Here is a 22,166-nt window from a genome sequence, read left to right as displayed (position 1 = left end):
ATTTCAAACGGGCCGCATCCGGCCCGCGGGCCGTAGTTTGCCCACGGCTGGGTTAGAGCAAGCCTGCGCTGTTTTAATTCTTTCTCAGGTGCTTTGCATCTACTGTTAGGTGTCAGGCTCAGACCTGAGCTGTTTGGTGTGAGCTCAGGTGACTGGCGTGAAGCCTGTGTAGGTGGGTTAGGGAGCAGGTTGGGGTCCGGCCCAGGACGGGTACCGCGCTGGGCACCGCTCCTCACCGGGAGTCTGAGCCCGCTGTTTTTGCACAGATTCTTGCGTCACGTGCCTGTGGTGTACGTGGATTACCCGGGACCCGCCTCGCTGACGCAGATCTACGGCACCTTCAACCGGGCCATGCTGCGGCTCATCCCGTCGCTGCGCACGTATGCGGAGCCGCTCACCGCCGCCATGGTGGAGTTCTACACCATGTCTCAGGTACGCAGGCTTCCCCGCCCCTCTGGTCATGGGAGGGCTCTGCCAGGAGACAGCTTTATTCCAACCCCTTGTTTAGCCAAGAACCTTTCTCCAGAGTCTGCCACCCAGCGTTCCCCTGCGCAGGTCGTGACTGCCTAGGTTTCTGTGCTGCTTCTTGCCCTGCACTGTTTCCCTATGAGGCTGGGGCTGTGAGCGGAGCCTGTCTGATCGGGCCGCAGTGTCTCTAGGGGCACCTGCTGTCTCACTGCTCTCGGCTGGACTCTCACCCCCACCTGCAAGGCCTCCCTCTGCCTTTCCTCGTTAGCATCTTAATGTTTACTAGAAGCGTCCCTTTGCCACTGGGTGAGCCCAGTGGTTCTCCCCGGCATCCCTGGGGCAGCCTGCCTGCCTGCCTTTCCCAGGGCCGTGAGGAGAACGCCCGCTTCCGTGCCCGGCCATCGTCCATCTTGCTCCAGGCCTTTGGGAGCGCTGCCGGGCAGGTTGCAACAACTTCCCCAGTTTTTAAAATTGTTTTTAATGGAGGGCTCTGCCAGGAGACAGCTTTATTCCAACCCCTCGTTTAGCCAAGAGCCTTTCTCCAGAGTCTGCCACCCAGGTTCCCCTGCGCAGGTCGTGACTGCTGAGGTTTCTGTGCTGCTTCTTGCCCTGCACTGTTTCCCTGTGAGGCTGGGGCTGTGAGCGGAGCCTGTCTGATCGGGCTGCAGTGTCTGTAGGGGCACCTGCTGTCTCACTGCTCTCGGCTGGACTCTCACCCCCACCTGCAAGGCCTCCCTCTGCCTTTCCTCGTTAGCATCTTAATGTTTACTAGAAGCGTCCCTTTGCCACTGGGTGAGCCCAGTGGTTCTCCCCGGCATCCCTGGGGCAGCCTGCCTGCCTGCCTTTCCCAGGGCCGTGAGGAGAACGCCCGCTTCCGTGCCCGGCCATCGTCCATCTTGCTCCAGGCCTTTGGGAGCGCTGCCGGGCAGGTTGCAACAACTTCCCCAGTTTTTAAAATTGTTTTTAATTTTGTATAAGTGTAGTTTTTTCCTACAAAATTATTGTTGTCATCATTGTAAATCTTTTTCTTTGTTTCAATTGTGGTTTTAATGAAAATCATATCTAGAAAGGCTCAACTTAGGAATTTCATTTAAAAAAATATTTTTAGAAGAGTATTTTGTAGGGTTTTTTGGGGTTTTTTTTCCAACATAAAATGAGCAACTTGGATCTAACTTAGTTCTGGACAGTTGTCCAGTTGTTCCAACACTATTTAATCCATCCTTAAGTGTTCTGGGGCTAGGTTCTTTATTTTTAATGTAAGAATGTTATACAGCATTTGGCCTTTCGACCACTTTTCATGTCTTAAGATACTCACATGTAACTCCATTTTCCCGGTTCCCGCAGGAGAGGTTCACCCAGGACACACAGCCCCACTACATCTACTCGCCCCGCGAGATGACGAGGTGGGTGCGGGGCATCTTCGAGGCCCTGCGGCCGCTGGAGACTCTGCCTGTGGAAGGGCTCATCAGAATCTGGGCCCATGAAGCCCTGCGCCTCTTCCAAGACAGGTAAGGCCACGGATCCGGGCAGTGCCGTCCCCCCACTTTGAGTCCCTCTGACCCTCTGAGTGGGGTTCAGTGAGGCTTGCCCGTCCCCTGTGAGCCAGGCTGAGCTCTGAGCTGGGAATGGAAGGAACAGAGGTGGCCAGGGCAGCCTTGTGTCTGGGATTCATCATGCCCACCCCTGACAGACGGGTGGCAGCGCACTGTGGCCGCCCACCCTGGTCACCTGTGACCGCCCACCCTGGTCACCTGTGGCCTTGGGGAGGCCCCTTACCCTCTGTCCAGTGGGCACCACACAAGGTAGTTACCTGTGGTGACCTGTCCAAACGCAGAGTTCACCGGTGAGTTAAAATGCCTTCTAACACGATGTGGCATGTGGCCTCCACAGCCACTCCCCCTTCCTTGTCCCCGTCTTGGTTCTCATCAAGGGGTTGCAGCTGCCTCTGAGGCATTGGATTTCTCTCCCACTGTTGGCCACTTGTGTCTGCTGTTGTCTTGTAAGCTTCGTGTTTTCCTTGTTACTTCGGGAAGGGAATTGCTAATGACTGGGATCAGTATCCATCACAGCCAGTTGTGGTCCGAGTCAGACCAAGTGTCGCAGTAAAAAGTTGAGTCTTTTTCTCATTTAAGGAATCTTGAAAGTTATTGACCTTGTAAAATCAGGACCTTTTTCTTGCCTTCTTTATAATTCCGTACAACCTTTGTTTTACAATAAATTCCTAATGTTTGTGTCAGTTTTTTCTTCTTACAGTTTTAATTTTATGTATTTCAACACTGCAATTTTTCACAGAATATTAGGCTCGTTTTAGGTTAGTGAGAAAAAGTTAAATTTGTGTTGCCTTAACTAAACGTTTAGTAAACAGTAGTTCTTAACTGACTTGGTATTTAATACAGCACCAAGTTTCCTATTGCATGTCATTTGGGGAAACGTGCCCATGAGCCAGATCTCACAACAGACAGGGAGGGCTCAGAGCGGATGCACGCAGGGCCAGGCCCTCGCCCTCCCAGGTGGCCATCTGCAGCAGGACCAGGTGAGCTCCTCTGGCCACTGCTAATCTCAGCTGCTGGGAGTCGCTGGCAGCTGGTTAGCAGTTACTCCCCTGGGAAAGCCCGGCCAATGGCTGCCTCCAGACTGACAGACTGAGAAAGAAGCGCTTGGCAGTTACTCCTGGAGACCAGTGTCCTGCCCCCAGGCAGCTGTTCTCATCCCGGCTTGTTGGGGTCTTGGTGCTGCCGTATAGACCCATGGTTTTCAGGCCAAGCTGCATGGCATCTCTGGGGCCCACGGGCTGCCTTACTGAGAGCCTGGAGCGAGGTGCGTGAGGCAGGGCCGGGGAAGCAGCACATGAGCCCTGGCAGCTCTGTGGTTTAAAAATGCAGTCTTTTCGTTGTTATGTGAGCTACCTTCGCTCTCCCCCCCCCCTTTTTTTTTAATGTATTTGTATTGATTTCAGAGAGGAAGGGAGAGGGAGAGATAGAAACATCAATGATGAGAGAGAATCATTGATCGACTGCACGCCTCCTGGAATTGAACCTGGGACCCTTCAGTCCATAGGCTGACAGACATTCTATCCACTGAGCCACACCAGCCAGGGCTTGCTCTCCCTTTTTTAACTTAAAAAATGAATTTTGAGCGCTAGCCGGTTTGGCTCAGTGGATAGAGCGCTGGCCTGCGGGTTGAAGGCTTTGATTACAGTCAAGGGCACATGCCCGGGTTGCGGACTCGATCCCCAATAGGGAGTGTGTAGGAGGCAGCCTGTCAGTTATTCTCTCTCATCATTGATGTTTCTATTTCTCTCTCCCTCTCCCTTCCTCTCTGAAATCAGTAAAAATATTTTTTAAATGAATTTTGAGCTGTAGTGCAATTTTCACAGCTTTCCCAAAATACCAGAGAAAGGTTTTGTTTAGATTTGAATGTAGGCATAGCCACCGTGCATCTCAGTTCTGATTGACTGCAGTAACTCCATGACATGCCTGCTCAGTGTAGTCACCTCTCAAGGTCCCCTCCCAGCTGTAGGGACAGGCACAGCTCACCTGCTTGCTGTTTTCTTCACGAGCCTGCACCTCCAGAGCTGCACACTGCGGTTCCCATCTGTCCTCAGCACCTGCGCTCAGAGCACTGTTCAACAAGCTGAGACCCTGGACCACGGTTTCTTCTTAAACCACGTGGTTAAGCCTTTCTAAGGGAGTTGTTTTCAGTGTAGTGCCATAGGTCTCAGGGTTTTATATTTAACTAGAGGCCCGGTGCATGAATTCGTGCATGGGTGCGGTCCGGCTGGCTGAGGGGAGGAGCCACGGGCTGTTGGCAGGCTGGCCTGGTCCCCTGGTGGAACTCCCGGTCGAGGGGACAATTTGCATACTGGCCTTTCATTATATAGGATGATAAAACATCGAATTGCTTAAGCATCTTGAGTTCAGATTCTCAGGTTTTTCCATTTGTAGAAAATGAAAATTTCTGGGAAAGACTGATCTCAGCCCTTGGAGTCACCCTTAACACACACAACCTGGTGTTCCTCCCCTCCCCCCCATTGGCCTCTGGACTCACACGCTGCTCTCCCGACAGGCTTGTGGAGGACGAGGAACGGCGCTGGACCGACGAGAACATCGACATGGTGGCTCTGAAGCACTTCCCCAACATCGACAAGGAGAGAGCCATGAGCCGGCCCATCCTGTACAGCAACTGGCTGTCCAAGGTGACCAGGCCCTGCAGTCAGCCATGTCCCTCCTCTGTGACCTGTCAGCCCTGCTCCCTCCTCTGTGGCCCCTGACCCCTCCTCTGTGACCTGACCCTGCAGTCAGCCCTGCTTCCTTCTCCTGTCAGTCAGCCATGCCCTCTCCTTTGCCTTCCTGTCGGTTAGAATGATCCTCTGACCAAAAAACGTGTCTGTCTGGAAGTGTGCTGTCAATGAAGGTGGTTACACGCGTGACGGTGACTGTGTCTCTGCAGCCGCTGATAACGTAGGGTTTTGGGGTAGAGTCCCCGGAGTGTGGCTGGACGGCTGTTTCTTCTCTCCATGCGATGGCTGCTCCAGCCAGCAGATGTGGCTCCAGCGTGTTTGCAGGGAAAGCCTCTGCTTCCCCTTCGCTCTTTCTTTCCTCATTTGTGTGAACGTTTCATACACTAAGATCCTCCACAGAAGCGACGTTTCCAGCACAGCCGCGAGCCGTCCTTTTCTCTGAAGAGGAGGTGGGGGCGCTTTAGTGAGCTGTCCTCTTGCTGTGCACGTCATTTGGTAGCAGCTGATTCGGGGGCATGTCAGGGCCACAGTCTAAAAGGGCGAGACAGGGACGTGGCCCAGCGGGAGAGGTCTTGGCGTCGGGTCTTCACAGGCTCGCGGGCCTCCTGGGTGTCAGGAAGGGCTTGCCAGGCAGAGGGCCCGATGGGAGCAAAGGCAGCGGGCAGGTGTGTTCATTGTGCTGGAGCAAGCATGTCCAACTCCAAGGCCCACACGGCCAAATAAACAAGGGTTAAGTGTATGTGGCCGCAAAAAAAAAAAAGCTTCAATTTTTATAGAAACGTAGGTTTATTTCTGTAGAGACATGCTGAACACAAAGGGCTGAGGTAAATGAGTCATCGTTAACATAAAATAATAGAACATTTTAATAAAAATATTTTTTCTTGACCATTAACTCATCAGACACTGAATAACTGCACAAATTAATAAGCATAACACAAATAAGCCTATTTTGTTGTTCTCTGAAAGCAACATATTTCCTGTTGCGCACACCAAACAAGTCAGTCCAAGACTAATGACATGGCCATCGGCTGCTTAAATATTCGCTGCTAGTATTAGTGGAGAGAAATGGTGCGCCTGCGCATAAGGTGTGTATGGTAAATGAATGCAACACAATTATAGTAATCAGTCATTAGCAAACACTGTAGTTTGTTATTAACAATTATGTATAACAGGATATTGTAAGAATTAAGCTAACAAAATTTTTGTTAAAATGTTTCTTACATACCGTTATATTGGCTGGGCAGTTTGACATGCTTGTGCTAGAATCTGCAGTTTACTTCCAGACTCGAGATGCTAATCCTTCAGTTAGAGGCAGTAGCTCCTCCCAGTGGCTTGTCTTTTCACTCTTTGGTGGTTTTTGAAAAACAAATGTTTTTTGTTTTTAAATATATTTTTATTGGTTTTAGAGAGGCAGGGAGAAAGATACAAACAGCAATAATGAGAATCATTGATCAGTTGCCTCTTACATGCCCCTTACTGGGATTGAGCCACAACCAGGCATGTGCCCTGACCGGGAATTGAACTGGGACCTCCTGGTTCATAGGTCGAAGTTCAACCATTGAGCCACACCGGCCGGGCGAAACAAATGTTCTTAAAGAAAATACTATTGAAATCCATAATTCATCAGTAGTTTTTGTGTATGGAGTGAGCTATGGATGCATTTTCTTTCCTGTGAACATCCACGGTCCCAGCACTGTTGAATGACCTCTACTCTGCAGTCACTATCAAAATGGACTTCTGTGTGCACGGGTCTGTTTCAGAGCTCCGTCCTGTCCACTGATCCGTTTGTCGCTTCCTGTGCGCAAACCACATCCTCCTGATGACAGTGATAAGTCTGTCTGATCTAGGGCCTCACCCCTGGCTCTTCTGTAGGGAGGTCCTGACCTTTGGGCCTCTCCTCTCCAAATGACATTTAGAATTGGTTTGTCAGGCTGCAGCAGAACTGCCACCCACTGCTGTGATTTCGGCTGGGATCCCATTGATTGTCTGTGGGTGGGAGTGGCCTGTGCACGGTCGGTGCTTTTTCTGCAGGACCGTGGTTCTCTCCACGTACATAGGTCTCCCTCGTGTCTTCAGGGAGTCGGCCTTCTCTGCAGATTCTCTGTGTTTCCAGATCTAGTCCCAGTTACCTTGTGTTTTTTCTTGGCTGTGTTGTAAATGACATCTTTCATTGCATTTTTAACAGAGGGTCATTCAATCATGTGGATATATAATTGACTTTGGTATAATAACTAAGATCATTTCTTCTTAGTAATTTGGGTCTTACCTTTCTTCTCCAGGATTACATCCCAGTAGACCAAGAAGAGTTAAGAGATTATGTCAAAGCGAGGCTGAAAGTCTTCTATGAAGAAGAACTTGACGTTCCTCTGGTCCTATTTAATGAAGTGCTGGACCATGTGCTCAGGATCGACCGGTGGGCTTCTTGTTATCACAGCTCCCCACTCACCTGAGCTGCTCTGGGGGTGGGGGGTTGGTACAGGGACCAGTGCTCTTCTCCCAAGTCCCACCTCAGCCCCCCCGGCCAAGGGGCCCCCCTTCTTTATGAGTCCTGCTTTTCTGTCCCCCACTTGCCTGCTAAGCAGACCTCTGTCAGCTCCTCCTAGTTCTGCACACCTGTGCTGACAGCCCTTTCCACCTCCTAGACCTGTCTCCCTCGTGCCATCGGATCTTTTCATTGCACTGGACCTGGCAAATAAAAATGTTAAATTGTTATTTAACAAATTCAAGTTAAAACACATTAGAAATGTTGTAGACTGAATCCTAGAAAAGTGCAGAACACGAGTATCAAAAGGAAAATGCAGCGTAAAGCCTTAAATGTATTCTTTCTGGTACCGTTTCAGAATATTCCGCCAGCCTCAAGGCCACTTGCTTCTGATTGGGGTCAGTGGAGCGGGAAAAACCACCCTGTCCCGATTCGTGGCCTGGATGAACGGTTTGAGTGTGTACCAGATCAAGGTGGGTCTCCGTAGGCTCTTCATCCAGCAGTGGGTTCTGGTTCCTGCTCGGAGCTCCTGGGGTGAGAGGGCCTAACCTGCCGCTGCCCCCGCAGGTCCACAGGAAGTACACGGGGGAAGACTTTGACGAAGACCTTCGGACAGTGCTGAGACGTTCTGGCTGCAAAAATGAAAAGATAGCGTTTATAATGGACGAGTCCAACGTGTTGGATTCTGGATTCCTGGAGCGAATGAATACACTTCTGGCCAATGGAGAGGTGATGCAGTGGCCTGTTGCCCTGGTGGCTGTTCCGTGGTGGCGTCACCAGGACCCGTCGGGCATGGTGCTGTTTATCTCGTAGGTCCCTGGTCTGTTTGAAGGCGATGAGTACGCCACCTTGATGACCCAGTGCAAAGAGGGGGCCCAGAAGGAGGGCCTGATGCTGGACTCGCACGAGGAGCTGTACAAGTGGTTCACCAGCCAGGTCATCCGCAACCTCCACGTCGTCTTCACCATGAACCCGTCCTCCGAGGGGCTCAAGGACCGCGCGGCCACGTCCCCGGCTCTTTTCAACAGGTACACGGTCTGCGCTCAGCTCTGGGTCAGCACATGGTTTCCCTCCGGGGCAAACCCTGCCTTGGCCGCCGTCTGAGACTCGGGCCTTCCTGCAGGTGTGTGTTGAACTGGTTTGGGGACTGGTCCACGGAAGCGCTCTATCAAGTTGGCAAAGAATTCACCAGCAAGATGGACCTGGAGAAGCCGAATTACATTGTGCCCGACTACATGCCGGTCGTGTACGACAAACTGCCGCAGCCACCGTCACACCGGGAGGCCATCGTGAACAGCTGTGTGTTTGTCCACCAGACTCTTCACCAGGTGGGTCACAGAGCGGGGCCCTGTGGTGCTTCACGGTCGCCCCTGGGCCGTCACCTGCCACAGAGATACCCTGCTCTTCTGCTTCCCGACCTCTGTCGACATCTCCTTGTCACTGCCCTTTCCTGCCCCCGATTCTCCGTACAGTGTTCTCTCCTGTGCTCACTGACGCCTGTGTCCGGGCCTGTGCTCTCCTCACCCGGGGATCCGCGTACTGTTTCTGTAAAGGGCCAGACAGTAAACGTCTCAGGCTTTGTGGGCAGACAGGGCTCTGGCTCTGCCCGTGTAGCACAGGAGCCCCGCAGTCCCGTGTAGACGGATGGGCGTGCTGTGCCGCCTGCTTCCTGCACAGGAACGTGCGGGGGCAGGGCTTGCCTGGGCCTGGCTGCTGACCTTGCACCTGACTCTGGTAGAAGCGTCCAGTCTGCTTCCACCTGAAAAGCCTGTAAAAACTACTCTGAGCTTGTGGGGGTTCTGGCGGCCAGTGCCCTGCCCTCCACACCCCCATCACACCTGCGGGCACCTCCATGGCTTCCAGAAGGCCGTCCAGCCCTGGCTTCCTGCTGGCCACAGGTCCCGCCGCTGTGCGCCACACGTCCCCTCTGGCAGAGGGCAGCGTGGTGACGGGGAGCCTGTGCTGCCTTGCCCGGGGCCGGCTCTCGTGGTGGTGTCCACAGAAACAAGCAGCGGCCGCAGAGGAGGCGTAGCTGACCGTAGCAATCCCGTTGTAGTTCCACAGCGACCACACCGCCATCACCCTCCCCAGGAAGCGCGTCTGAGGGTGCCAGATCCCCTTCCTGTCTTAGAGGAGCTTGAGGAGAAAACTGAGGTTTCAGGGGTTTTCAAGACCTCGCAGGAGGCTGAGCCAAGGCCCCAGCTCAAGTGTTGTGGCCCCTGAGGGCTGGGTACCTGCCAGGTGTCAAACTGTGGCCAACAGGCAGAACAGGGGGGGTTTTTGAGGTTAAATCACAGAGAATGTCCTGAAGAGTGAAAGGTTTAACTTTATTTTCTAAAAGGCTAATGCTCGGCTCGCCAAGCGGGGTGGCAGGACGATGGCCATCACGCCTCGCCACTACCTGGACTTCATCAACCACTACGCCAACCTGTTCCACGAGAAGCGCAGCGAGCTGGAGGAGCAGCAGATGCACCTGAACGTCGGGCTCAGGAAGATCAAGGAGACCGTGGACCAGGTACTCGCCGCACGGCCATGTTACACGGTGCACAGCAGTGAGGGCCTCTGAGTGGTTATCCACGGTCCTCCCTCCCTGGCGTGGATTTTGTGTTTCAGGTAGAAGAGCTGCGTCGTGACTTGAGGATAAAGAGCCAAGAGCTGGAGGTGAAGAACGCGGCTGCCAATGACAAGCTGAAGAAGATGGTGAAGGACCAGCAAGAGGCCGAAAAGAAAAAGGTGAGTTTTCATTTCAGGATCTGCAGCCCTCGTGAGCCGGGCGTTTTCCGTCTCTGAGGAGGGTGGGGACTGCGGACTGAGGTGGCTTTCGGGGTTTAACAGGTTAATGGGGTGGTGGTGCTTGGGGCAGGGTGAGGAGTGCGGCTCTAGGAGCCACTTGGCAGGTTACCCATCCGTAGTCCAGCGCTGAGCCGGCCTCCCCTTCCAGGTCATGAGCCAGGAAATCCAGGAGCAGCTGCACAAGCAGCAGGAGGTCATCGCAGACAAGCAGATGAGCGTCAAGGAAGACCTGGACAAGGTGGAGCCCGCCGTCATCGAGGCCCAGAACGGTAAGGGCTGTCTTCGGCCCTTAAAGCAACGTTCCCGTCCAGCTAGGCTGCTTCCACCTTAGCAAAGCCCTTCTCATGAGGAAACTGACAAAACAAGCTTCGTGCTGATACAAATTTTCTAAAAATCTGGTGATGACTTAAATAGGCCATTTGTAATTCTGGCTTGAATTTCAGCAAGAAATACTCTGAAGTGTGCAGTGTTGCCCCCTGGTGGTCATGTCTGAGAGTGCTCCGGTCGTGGCCGGTGGCTACTGATTTTTAAGTGGTGACCACAGTGCTTCCCATTCCTTCCCCCATGGCTCGCGCCCTGTGGACCGTGGCTGCAGGGGCCAGACCTGCTTGGTTGGCAGTCTACACGGTATTAGGAGCGGCCTCACCCCTGTGCCCCCTGCCTGCTCGCTAACATTGAACTTGTTTCCGGTAACTCGTTATGTCGTCTCCATATCACACCACAAGATAAACTAACAGGCACCATCCAAACTATACGTTTTTACTCATAGTTGGACGTAGGCGAGAATTTAGTTCTCATCTGCTGAGTAATGGCTTAAAAAGTGTTTTAAATCAAGTTCAGGCTGGAAAACTGCCTTTCAGCTTGTGGAAGGCGCTGGCCATTCTTAGGCCTGTTGGGTCCATGTCTTCACACAGCAAGTCAGGCAGCTTCTAGACTGGCCGGTCGAAAGCCTCTTTGTTTAAACTGTAGGAAATGCAGTTACATTATGTGTAAAAACATTTTTTAAATAGTTCCGGATCCTTCCTGAGGCAGTTTTAAAGGTGACAGCCTGCTTTTCACAGTGTTGCAGTTTGTGCTCATTCAGTAAGCTCTCCACGACTGTTTAAAAGACCGGCTGCTGAAGCTGTTCCGGGGTTTAAGGACAGAAACTCAGCTGTTCCTGAGCAGTCGGAGTCAAAGTGTCTGGCTGTGGTGTGCTCCCTTCTCACTGCCATGCTCTCTTCTCCCCCCAAACCTCTTCCGCCTCCACTGCGCTCAGCTGTGAAGTCCATCAAGAAGCAGCACCTGGTGGAGGTGCGGTCCATGGCCAACCCCCCTGCCGCCGTGAAGCTGGCGCTCGAGTCCATCTGTCTGCTGCTGGGCGAGAGCACCACGGACTGGAAGCAGATCCGCTCCATCATCATGCGGGAGAACTTCATCCCCACCATCGTGAACTTCTCTGCCGAGGAGATCAGGTGAGCAGGGCGGGGCCGCGGGACTGCAGGTGTCGAGGTGGTGGTTGCTCTGGCGCAAGTTGTGTCAGTCACGGAGATGCCTTTCCAGGCCACTTCCCCCCGAGGAGTCAGGTTTTTCCCACGTTCCTGCCGGGCTTTTCTGGTCCCTTCACCCCTGCGAGCCAAGCCCGGGCTGCAGAGCTGGCCCCAGCCTGTCTCCTGTCAGGGAGGCGAGAGGCCGAAGGCCAGAGTCCTCAGCAGCTGCGTCCACTGTCACCTAGAACGAGGGTCGGAGTGGCCGGTCCTCCGTGGTCACTGGGCAGCAGATGGGAACTGGCCATCCCATTGGATTTCCTACAAGCTCTGCTTCACTTCGCCTGGCACGTACTTAGAAACACGCCTCCTCTGTTGCAGTGATGCCATAAGGGAGAAGATGAAGAAAAACTACATGTCCAACCCGAGCTACAACTATGAAATTGTGAACCGGGCTTCCCTGGCCTGCGGGCCGATGGTGAAGTGGGCCATCGCACAGGTAAGGAGCCCAGGAGCCCAGGAGCTCCCGTGCGCAGCGACCTCCTGTGCAGTCGCTTGTGAGTAAGAGTTCCGTCCGCCCTCCTCAGCTCAACTACGCAGACATGCTGAAGCGCGTGGAGCCTCTGCGCAACGAGCTGCAGAAGCTGGAGGACGACGCCAAGGACAACCAGCAGAAGGCCAACGAGGTGGAGCAGATGATCCGGGACCTGGAGGCCAGCATTGCCCGCTACAAGGAGGAGTACGCGGTGCTCATCTCCGAGGCCCAGGCCATCAAAGCAGACCTGGCCGCTGTTGAGGCGAAAGTAAGTCCTCGGGGACCCGCGACGTTTCTGCCCACCCCCGGATTCTGTCTCGGCGTCAACACCCATGAACACGTGCTGCACGCACCATCTTTGTCTCGGCGAGTTAGCGCTGTCATGGCTGAGAGGGTGCTGGGACTCTGAGTGGCATTTAGGTAGATGCCCCTGGGCGGGCTAAAACCAGTGCACCCCCCCCCCCCCCCCCCAGCTCCAAACCTGTTTGTTCTCCAGTCACCGAGGGCCTCCTTGTGTCCCCATCATTGCTCACACCCGCCCTCTGAGTCCTCAGAATACTCTAATCTCTGCCCCTGCATCTTCCCTACAGGCCAGCCCTTTCCTGCTGTCCCTTCCACCGTCCTTCCTGCTCACACACAGGCTAATACACCGTCTCCTTCGGGCTGTGACCTGGAGCCTGCTTGTATTCCCAGCCCGCCCCCAAGCCTGCACACTGTGTGGGGAACGGCGTGCACTTCCCTGTGTAGACCCTGCTGCTTGTCCTGTAGGTAAACCGGAGCACTGCCCTTCTGAAGAGTCTGTCTGCTGAACGCGAACGATGGGAAAAAACAAGCGAAACCTTCAAAAACCAGATGTCGACCATCGCTGGGGACTGTCTCCTGTCGGCGGCGTTCATTGCTTACGCGGGTTACTTCGACCAGCAGATGAGGCAGAACCTGTTCACCACTTGGTCCCACCACCTGCAGCAGGCCAATATCCAGGTACAGCCCCGGGAGCTTCCTGGGGGGCGAGCCTAACCGGGTCCAGGAAACGGGCCCCGCCCAGCAGCGTGCAGCGAGGAGCGCTAACCGCCCTGCCCCTCAGTTCCGCACAGACATCGCCAGGACGGAGTACCTTTCCAATGCTGACGAGCGCCTCCGCTGGCAGGCCAGCTCCTTACCTGCCGACGACCTGTGCACAGAAAACGCCATCATGCTCAAACGCTTCAACAGGTATGCGGGTTGCCAGGCCGTGTGCAGGCCCCATTTCCAACCCCCCTCCTCGTGGGCAGGCCGTGCTGACCGGTCTGTGCTCCCCTCCGATGGCGGGGGCACGTCCTTCTGTTCGGTCTCGGCGTCTGACTCGCTCTGCAGTGACTGTTTCTGCTCTAACCTGATGAAACTGAATGGCCGGGTTGTGTGCCGGGTGGACATTGAACAGACCAGACCCTCTCTTGAAATGTTGGAACTGAAACTACTCAGCTTGCAGTAGTGTCACAGGAGAAATGGCTGCCAGAGTGAGACATGGACCGTGACTCCACGAAGGTGGGCTAGACCCTGCCGGTCACAGAGCTCTCAGGCTCGGCCCTCTGCAGCTGCTCTCACACCCGGTGTCCTCGCTGTTTTCTTTAAAGATTTTTAAAATTGATTTTTAGTGAGAGAGAGGAGGATAAAGAGAAACATCAATGTGAGAGAGCTAAACATCTATCGAGTCTGCAACCCGGACATGTACCATAACTGGGAATCAACTGGCAACCTTTTGTTTTGTTGTATGGGACACCGCCCAACCGAGCCACACCGGCCCGGGTTGTTTTTTTTAAAACCTTATCCTCAGGTTTATTTTTAACCTCATCTGGACGTGTTAGAACCTGTGAGCCCTTGCTGTGTGCCATTGGTCCAGGGACACAGACGATGAGACTCTGCCAGTGTTGTTGGAGTTCAGGAGCAAACCCTCAGGTCCCATGAGCATCTCAAGATGTTGCCCCGTCTGTGGTGTGTGGAGCTGGATCCGCTCATGGAAAGCGCACACACTTCTAGGTGTTGATTCGATAGCTGGCACGTGGGGCCAGAGTGCGCAAGCGGAAGGTGGGGTGCCGAGGGTGCCCTTGTTAGGCCCATGCACGGGAGGCCGGGGGTCTTTGCCAGCCCGCTGTCCACACAGAGCCGTGCACGCACCAAGGGGGCTCCGGCAGACGGGGTGAGGCCAGGTGCTGAGCAGGGGGGTGTGCTCCCCCTCGGACACACGTCTATAAACGCCTAATCTTCTTCACACAGACCAACCAGAAATTGGGGGCTTCAGGGGGATTCTTCTCACTTTTGTAGCTTCTGAACTTTATAGAAGCATATGTGTGTGTATATTACGTTTTAAACTTTGTCTTAATTGGCTGTGTGACCCTGAACAGATTTTTAGCCTCTTCGTTCCTCCTTTATAAAAACAGGTGTGAGAACATGCCTCATGGGATTATGGCTGACAGGTGCAGCCGTAGCACTGACGTCCCTACCCACAAAGGGCCGTGCCTAGTGCACAGAACAGCCATTCTGACCGTGTGCTCAGCCGAGAGAGGGTGTAACTGCAGCCCTGCTCAGCCTCTCTGTTCGGTCACCATTGTCATTAGTATCTGGAAACCACACCTGAGCGGCAGTAGCCTCTCCACCTGCCTTGTCTGGCTCGGCGCCCCCCCGCTCCCCCCACCATGTTCTTGCCTTCCTGTTGCCTTCCCCGACCGGCTCCTCCACCTCGTCCTCAGGTACCCGCTGATCATCGACCCCTCGGGACAGGCCACGGAGTTCATCATGAACGAGTACAAGGACCGCAAGATCACGCGGACCAGCTTCCTGGACGACGCCTTCAGGAAGAACCTGGAGAGCGCGCTGCGGTTCGGGAACCCGCTGCTGGTCCAGGTCTGTGCCTCTGAGCTCTTCACATCCTGCTTCCGAGAGGGAAGTCCTGTGAGGAGACGTTCAGTTGTTTCAAACACAGAACGTCCATGTGAAAGACACCTGACTGACTGGTACAAAGGGGCAGACTGTGAGCTTTGTGAGCCTTCCTGTGGCAGAGCAGGGAAAGCTTAGAGAGTGTCCTGTTAGAAAACAGACCCAACAAAAGCAGGGCTTGCATGTAGATGCCCCTTAGCTGGTCCCGTCCCCTGGCAGTGACGGAGATGCCCGGCCGTCGTGGGCACGTCTGGCTAACGTGACTGAGGGACGGAGTGTTTTTAAAGCAGCCGCTGCGGCTCTGGCTCCGTGTTGCCAGTGCTGGTCTGAGTGGCTGGTGCGCTGGGAAGGTGTGCTCACCGGAGCGGGACGTCTGTCGAGGCACCCTCACTGGTGCACACAGCGCTCACCCCGGCCATCTCCACGTGTGTCTGCAGGACGTGGAAAGCTACGACCCGGTGTTGAATCCGGTGCTGAACCGCGAGGTGCGGCGCACGGGAGGGAGAGTGCTGATCACCCTCGGGGACCAGGACATTGACCTGTCCCCCTCCTTCGTCATCTTCCTGTCCACCCGCGACCCAACCGTAAGGAGCGAGGCCCTTCCCGTAGGCACATGGCATAGTGGGGTCGAGGCTGACGCATCAAAGCAGACGGTCCCGTTACCCCTTCCGGCAGGTGGAGTTCCCTCCAGACCTCTGCTCCCGGGTCACCTTCGTCAACTTCACCGTCACCCGCAGCAGCTTACAAAGCCAGTGTCTCAATGAGGTGCTCAAAGCAGAAAGACCTGACGTGGACGAGAAACGCTCCGACCTTCTTAAGCTCCAAGGTACGTTCCTGGGTGGGGCTGGGGGTACGGAGGCTGGGCTTCGAGGGGCCGATGTTGCGGGCGTGCGCCGGGCTCTCGGAGCGCGTCCCTTCTTAGCCAGGGAGCGCTGCCGCAGACCCCGCTGTCGGTTGTTCCAGGGGAGTTCCAGCTCCGCCTGCGGCAGCTGGAGAAGTCCCTGCTGCAGGCGCTCAACGAGGTGAAGGGGCGCATCCTGGACGACGACACCATCATCACGACGCTGGAGAACCTCAAGCGGGAGGCCGCCGAGGTGACGCGCAAGGTCGAGGAGACCGACATCGTGATGCAGGAGGTGGAGACGGTGTCCCAGCAGTACCTGCCGCTGTCCACCGCCTGCAGCAGCATCTACTTCACCATGGAGTCCCTGAAGCAGGTGACCGCAGGGCAGGGGCCGGGGCCGGGCGAGGGCACGCGGTGCCGGGTGGGTGCTGACGGCCCCGTCGCCTCCTCGGCAGATACACTTCCTGTACCAGTACTCGCTGCAGTTCTTCCTGGACATCTACCACAACGTCCTGTACGAGAACCCCAACCTGAAGGGCATCACGGACCACACGCAGCGCCTCTCCATCATCACCAAGGACCTCTTCCAGGTTCGGCCGCTTGCTGTCGGGCGGGGTGGGGCGGCGAGGGCAGCGGGGCTCCTCGGAGCAGCAGCATTTCCTGCTTTGGCCCCCAGGTGGCGTTCAACAGGGTGGCCAGGGGCATGCTGCACCAGGACCACATCACCTTCGCCATGCTGCTGGCCAGGATCAAGCTGAAGGGCACCCTCGGGTAAGGCGGCGCCGGCCCACTCCATCCTAGGCGGGCACTGTCCTGTCAGTCATGCGGCTCTCAGTGACAGGGGTGTCTAAGACACCTACTAGCCCATCACCCTTTGCAGGGAGCCCACCTACGATGCGGAGTTCCAGCACTTCCTGCGAGGGAAGGAGATCGTGCTGACGGCCGGCTCCACGCCCACCATCCAGGGCCTGACTGTGGAGCAGGCGGAAGCCGTCGTGAGGCTGAGCTGCCTCCCTGCGTTCAGAGACCTGATCGCCAAGGTTCAGGCCGACGAGGTGGGTGCTGACGTTCCTCTCCCCGGGAAACGCACCAGGAGTGTGTGTGGTGCACACCAGAGCCTCCTGCTTGTGCGCCTGCGGTACCAGGGCCACCTGTGCCCACGAGCATGGGCTCTGCTCGCGGTGACGCTCCCACTGTGTCTCCACAGCAATTTGGCATCTGGCTGGACAGCAGCTCCCCCGAGCAGACGGTGCCCTACCTCTGGAGTGAAGAGAGCCCCGCAAGTGAGCCCCGTCAGGCCCCGTCATTCCCCCCCCCCCGGGCCCCGCAGCCACTGGTTCCCGAGAGCAGTGTCTGTGCTGAAGCTTTAGGAGTCGGCTTAGCAGTGGGAGAGCAACCCTTGCTCATGCCTGTCCCCTCTCATGCTTCAGGACCCAACGAGAAATGATAGGAAGGCCCTTGCCCAGCATGGAGGGGAGATGGGCTGTTACTGTGTGTGTGGCCAGCAGGCCCCTAGAGGTGGGGTGAGCACCAGCCACAGGCCACGGGGAGGGCTGGTGATGACTGCCCTGCTCTGTAGATGGAGGATTCAGGGCTCTATCTCCACAGTGAATGGGTACAGTGTGTCATTTAAAATCCTAAGTGCCCAGTGCCCGTGAAGGTGTCCTCCTGTGTCCAGGGGCTCGCTGAGGACCAGGACGGGCAGTTCTCCCGGGCAGAGAGGACCAGAGGCAGTGTTGCGACTTCTGAGGGGCTGAGTGTTTGCTGATTAGAGACTCCTCCCGAGAAAGTCCAGGCTGGGGGTCAGCTCAGTCAGTGCTGTCACCAACTCCCACCCTTCGCACGGCCTCGTTTCAGCGCCCATCGGGCAAGCCATCCACCGCCTGCTCCTGATCCAGGCTTTCCGCCCCGACCGCCTGCTGGCCATGGCCCACGTGTTTGTCTCCACAAACCTCGGGGAGTCCTTCATGTCCATCATGGAGCAGCCGCTCGACCTGACGCACATCGTGGACACGGAGGTGGGCCTCGTCGCAGGGCTCTCCTCACTCCGCACGGGGCCATGCTGTCCGCTGGACGCCCGAGCTGAATCCCGACTTCTTCATCTGCAGGTAAAGCCGAACACGCCTGTCCTCATGTGCTCCGTGCCTGGTTATGATGCCAGCGGGCACGTGGAAGACCTGGCAGCCGAGCAGAACACGCAGATCACATCCATCGCGATCGGTAAGGGGGCGGGGGCGGGGGCCTGGTCACGGTCTGGGTGGAAGCCCCACGCTCCCGCCTGCGGCCTGCGTGCTGACTCAGCTTCTGGCCCCAGGCTCAGCAGAAGGCTTCAACCAAGCGGACAAGGCCATCAACACGGCGGTGAAGTCGGGCAGGTAGGCCTGCTGTGCTTGCTCAGGACTCCTGGCTCCCAGGGGCCGACAGGAGACTGAGCGTGGCGGCTCTCGCTCTGCCTGCAGGTGGGTGATGCTGAAGAACGTGCACCTGGCCCCGGGGTGGCTGATGCAGCTCGAGAAGAAGCTGCACTCCCTGCAGCCGCACGCCTGCTTCCGGCTCTTCCTCACCATGGAGATCAACCCCAAGGTGGGCGCCGGGGGAGTCTGGCGGACATCCTGCCCAGGGGGGGTGTGGGCACCTGAGCCACAGCGCCCAGCACACCAGAGCGGTGACAGGCCCCTCTTCTCAGGTGCCCGTGAACCTGCTCCGAGCCGGCCGCATCTTCGTGTTTGAGCCGCCCCCGGGGGTGAAGGCCAACATGCTGAGGACATTCAGCAGCATCCCCGTCGCACGGATATGCAAGGTGAGGCCTGCGTTAGTCCGTCTTAGCAAAGGCAGGCCCGTCGCCGAATTCAGGCGCCGCCTCCATGCTCCCCAGACACCCAGAGGGCCCGTCCGCAGGTGGTTTCCTAACTGCCGGCAGTTCACATGCGGTGAAAGGTTAAAGTACACGTACTCGGTGTGGGGGCAGGGCTGTGACACGCCCATGGCAAAGTTCTGGAACCCATTTGTATCCCAGATGCTGGGGAATCCATTGCTCCCGTCATGGGCACCCCGAGGGGTGGGCAGGAGGAGGGGCGTTCTTCATGCTGCAGTTGACCTGGAACAGTGTGACCTCTGCAGTCAAAAATCCACGTGTCACTTGACTCCCCGAAAACCTCTCACTTGACTCCCCGAAAATCTCTGCAGTCAGTGTCTGGGTTGATGCCAGGATTCCGGTGGATACCAAGTCCCATGCTGCTCACGTCCCCTATGCAAATGGTGCAGAACATGACATGTCATCAGCCCTCCACACCTGGGGGTGCAAAACCCAGCAATAGGAAGAGCTGACTATTTATTGAAAACAAGTCCACGTGTAAGTCGACCCGTGCAGTCCAAACCCACATAGTTGGAGGCCAGCTGTGTTTTATGTTGTGCCAGGACGCACCGTCATCCGCATCACTGTTGGCTGAATCACCTACCTCAGCAGTGTCACTAACCACACCTCTCGTTTGTGTTCACCTGCCGCATAGTGAGCCCTGCAGCTCACGGTGGTTCAAAGACTCGATTCCCACGAGGATCGGCACTGTTTTCCCAGACCGAAAGGGCGCTGCTCTCTGGTGACCCGTCCTTGGTAACTTTCCTCCCGTAGTCTCCCAACGAGCGTGCGCGCTTGTACTTCCTGCTGGCCTGGTTCCACGCCATCATCCAGGAACGCTTACGGTATGCTCCCCTGGGCTGGTCAAAGAAGTACGAGTTCGGGGAGTCGGACCTGCGGTCAGCCTGCGACACCGTGGACACGTGGCTGGATGACACGGCAAAGGCAAGTGTGGGCTGTGCCTGGTCAGAGGGAGGGGAAGCCTAGAAACATTCCCGGTTGTGAGGGCAGCTTAGAAACCAGCGGGCAGCGTGAACGACCTGCTAGGTGTGAGTGTGAGGGAGGACCCTGCAGACGGGCCCAGGGCGTGCCCCCACCCCCTACTGACCAGCCTTTGCTCACCCAGGGGCGGCAGAACATCTCGCCGGATAAGATCCCCTGGTCCGCGCTGAAGACCTTGATGGCCCAGTCCATCTACGGCGGGCGCGTGGACAACGAGTTTGACCAGCGTCTGCTCAACACCTTCCTGGAGCGCCTGTTCACCACGAAGAGTTTCGACAGCGAGTTCAAGCTGGCCTGCAAGGTCGACGGGCACAAGGACATCCAGATGCCGGACGGCATCAGGTACGGCCGCTCCCTGCCCGTGCGGTCGGGACGCCAGGCAGTTCCCCTTCGCGCGTGACAGCACGTCCCATTTGCTGGTTTTCCAGGCGAGAGGAGTTCGTGCAGTGGGTGGAGCTGCTCCCCGACACCCAGACGCCCTCCTGGCTGGGCCTGCCCAACAACGCCGAGAGAGTCCTCCTCACCACCCAGGGTGAGTGCCCGGTCCCCTCAGGCCGCCCACGCCCGCTCCCGGGCAGCGACTTCACCCCGGCAGAGTCCTGCAGCTCAGGCGGGGCTGGGAGGCTGTGTCTGTGCAAGTGAGGGGGTCAGTCCACACTCAGAAAGCATTGTCGTCTGAGAGTTGGCAAGTACCCGGTACTGAGGGATGTTTTAAACCATCCGTCTCTTACTGGAATGTTTTTAGAATTTTTTCACTTGCCAGATGCTTTCCCAATAAGCATCTGATCCAGTGGTTCTCAAAGTGTGGTCCCCAGACCAGCATGAGCCTCGCCTGCACATTCTTAGAAAGGCAGGTTCTCAGGCCCACCCCACACCTCCGGACTCAGAACTGGCTGCTGGGGGCCAGCCATCTGTTTTGGGGAGGGGGTTGGTTTGTAGTTTTTAGAGAGAGAAGGAGAAAGAACATCGATGTGGGAGTGCGACGTGGATGGGCTGCCTCCTGCACGCCCTGTGGGTAACTCACTTTGTGGCCTCACATTGAAGTCCTTTCTTCCTCTGCTCTCCCTGTTGCCTCGCTGCCCCCTCCGCTGCTGGGACTGTGGCCCAGGCGTGGACATGATCAGCAAGATGCTAAAGATGCAGATGCTGGAGGACGAGGACGACCTGGCCTACGCGGAGACCGAGAAGAAGGTGCGGGCGGACTCCACGTCCGACGGGCGCCCCGCCTGGATGAGGACGCTGCACACCACCGCCTCCAACTGGCTGCACCTCATCCCCCAGACGCTGAGCCATCTCAAGCGAACAGTGGACAACATCAAGGTGGCCGGCGGGAAGGGCGGGGTCACCCAAGTCCAGGGGCTCGAGATGCTCTTAGCCAGGTGGCCGGTGGCAGACTGTGCTCAGTGCTGTCCCAAAGGCACTTGCCCAAGCCAGACGGGAGGCTGCCTCACTAAACGGCGAGTCCCGAAGGCTGTCCACCTCCCAGGAGCTGGGGCCTGGGCTGCTGCCTGTCAGCAGGACCCTGTCAGGTCCAACCAGCGTCATGGAGGTCGGGCCCAGATCCTGCTCGGGCAGCCGTGGGCACCTGCACGGTGCTGGGGTCCTGGGGCTGGTTACTGGGGAGGAGGCCTCTTCTAAACCCTCTTCCCTTCGCTCTGCCTTCGGTGCGAACCACCCTAGGACCCTTTGTTCCGATTCTTCGAGAGAGAAGTGAAGATGGGCGCCAAGTTGCTGCAGGATGTCCGCCAGGATCTCGCGGACGTCGTCCAAGTGTGCGAAGGGAAGAAGAAGCAGACCAACTACCTGCGCACGCTCATAAACGAGCTGGTGAAAGGTGTGCTCGGGGGCTGGGCGTCGGCCTCTGCTCAGAGCGTCGGCAGGTCCCGCCAGGTCTCGTACCCCGTCCTCTGCTCCGGCTTCTCCGGCCGCTGGGCCCCTCACTCGGGCAGCCTTAGGAAGGAAGGCCAAAGGCATTTGTTTTCCTTTTATGCTGGTCCGTCGAACAGGAACTAAAAGCTTTATGCAACTTCTGCAGTATATGGGGGGGCAGGACAGGAAAATTGGGCGCCACAGGTGCAAAGACGCAGGGCAGCCCAGGTGTCACCCAGCAACCCCAAGAGCCCGCATCATCAGTGGCCTCCAGGCAGAGCTGTGGGTTAGAGGTTGTGGCTGTGGTGTCAGGTCCTCCAGACACGCACCCTCGGGTGCACTGAACTGCTGTAGGGCAGGCGGAGCCCTGGCCAGGGTGCATGCGGTGCAGCTGGGGGGAGGGGGCGGAGGGTGCCTCTGTGGACACACTCAGGACCCAGGTGAGTGCCAGCAGGTTGGCCCAGTCTGTGCTGGGGGATTGTGGGAACTGATGCCGGCAGCCTGGGTCTCCTTGCAGGGATCTTGCCGCGCAGCTGGTCCCACTACACGGTACCTGCGGGCATGACCGTCATCCAGTGGGTGTCTGACTTCAGCGAGAGGATCAAACAGCTACAGAATATTTCTCTGGCGGCTGCGTCTGGCGGCGCCAAGGAGCTGAAGGTGGTGATGGCACTCCTGAGCGGCTGGGGGAGGGGTGGCG

The 22,166-nt window shown here is 56.6% G+C and overlaps 1 protein-coding gene across 1 annotated transcript in view; it reads left to right on the top strand.

The window, feature by feature from the left end:
* Nucleotides 1-22,166, top strand: part of DYNC1H1 (dynein, cytoplasmic 1, heavy chain 1) — a gene marked incomplete at its 5' end in the record, with an annotated part of 59,236 nt that overhangs the window by 34,031 nt on the left and 3,039 nt on the right. Inside the window, 35 exons of the mRNA XM_014549046.1 lie at nucleotides 37-432; nucleotides 1,813-1,976; nucleotides 4,534-4,663; nucleotides 6,988-7,121; nucleotides 7,549-7,663; nucleotides 7,758-7,919; nucleotides 8,004-8,218; nucleotides 8,314-8,518; nucleotides 9,532-9,705; nucleotides 9,804-9,923; nucleotides 10,132-10,252; nucleotides 11,242-11,437; nucleotides 11,831-11,948; nucleotides 12,037-12,252; nucleotides 12,753-12,965; nucleotides 13,069-13,196; nucleotides 14,711-14,864; nucleotides 15,335-15,481; nucleotides 15,573-15,723; nucleotides 15,861-16,114; nucleotides 16,197-16,331; nucleotides 16,418-16,512; nucleotides 16,622-16,796; nucleotides 16,949-17,024; nucleotides 17,599-17,759; nucleotides 17,850-17,961; nucleotides 18,056-18,116; nucleotides 18,201-18,324; nucleotides 18,428-18,541; nucleotides 19,370-19,540; nucleotides 19,722-19,939; nucleotides 20,026-20,129; nucleotides 20,706-20,917; nucleotides 21,278-21,431; nucleotides 21,984-22,126. Coding sequence (XP_014404532.1) covers nucleotides 37-432; nucleotides 1,813-1,976; nucleotides 4,534-4,663; nucleotides 6,988-7,121; nucleotides 7,549-7,663; nucleotides 7,758-7,919; nucleotides 8,004-8,218; nucleotides 8,314-8,518; nucleotides 9,532-9,705; nucleotides 9,804-9,923; nucleotides 10,132-10,252; nucleotides 11,242-11,437; nucleotides 11,831-11,948; nucleotides 12,037-12,252; nucleotides 12,753-12,965; nucleotides 13,069-13,196; nucleotides 14,711-14,864; nucleotides 15,335-15,481; nucleotides 15,573-15,723; nucleotides 15,861-16,114; nucleotides 16,197-16,331; nucleotides 16,418-16,512; nucleotides 16,622-16,796; nucleotides 16,949-17,024; nucleotides 17,599-17,759; nucleotides 17,850-17,961; nucleotides 18,056-18,116; nucleotides 18,201-18,324; nucleotides 18,428-18,541; nucleotides 19,370-19,540; nucleotides 19,722-19,939; nucleotides 20,026-20,129; nucleotides 20,706-20,917; nucleotides 21,278-21,431; nucleotides 21,984-22,126 — 5,568 coding nt within the window. The remainder of the gene's footprint in view (nucleotides 1-36; nucleotides 433-1,812; nucleotides 1,977-4,533; nucleotides 4,664-6,987; nucleotides 7,122-7,548; nucleotides 7,664-7,757; nucleotides 7,920-8,003; nucleotides 8,219-8,313; nucleotides 8,519-9,531; nucleotides 9,706-9,803; nucleotides 9,924-10,131; nucleotides 10,253-11,241; nucleotides 11,438-11,830; nucleotides 11,949-12,036; nucleotides 12,253-12,752; nucleotides 12,966-13,068; nucleotides 13,197-14,710; nucleotides 14,865-15,334; nucleotides 15,482-15,572; nucleotides 15,724-15,860; nucleotides 16,115-16,196; nucleotides 16,332-16,417; nucleotides 16,513-16,621; nucleotides 16,797-16,948; nucleotides 17,025-17,598; nucleotides 17,760-17,849; nucleotides 17,962-18,055; nucleotides 18,117-18,200; nucleotides 18,325-18,427; nucleotides 18,542-19,369; nucleotides 19,541-19,721; nucleotides 19,940-20,025; nucleotides 20,130-20,705; nucleotides 20,918-21,277; nucleotides 21,432-21,983; nucleotides 22,127-22,166) is intronic.

This window comes from Myotis brandtii, unplaced genomic scaffold (assembly GCF_000412655.1).
Source record: "Myotis brandtii unplaced genomic scaffold, ASM41265v1 scaffold535, whole genome shotgun sequence".
Classification (NCBI taxonomy): domain Eukaryota; kingdom Metazoa; phylum Chordata; class Mammalia; order Chiroptera; family Vespertilionidae; genus Myotis; species Myotis brandtii.
Note: the sequence above shows the minus strand (reverse complement) of the source record. Positions and strands in the feature narration are given on the sequence as shown.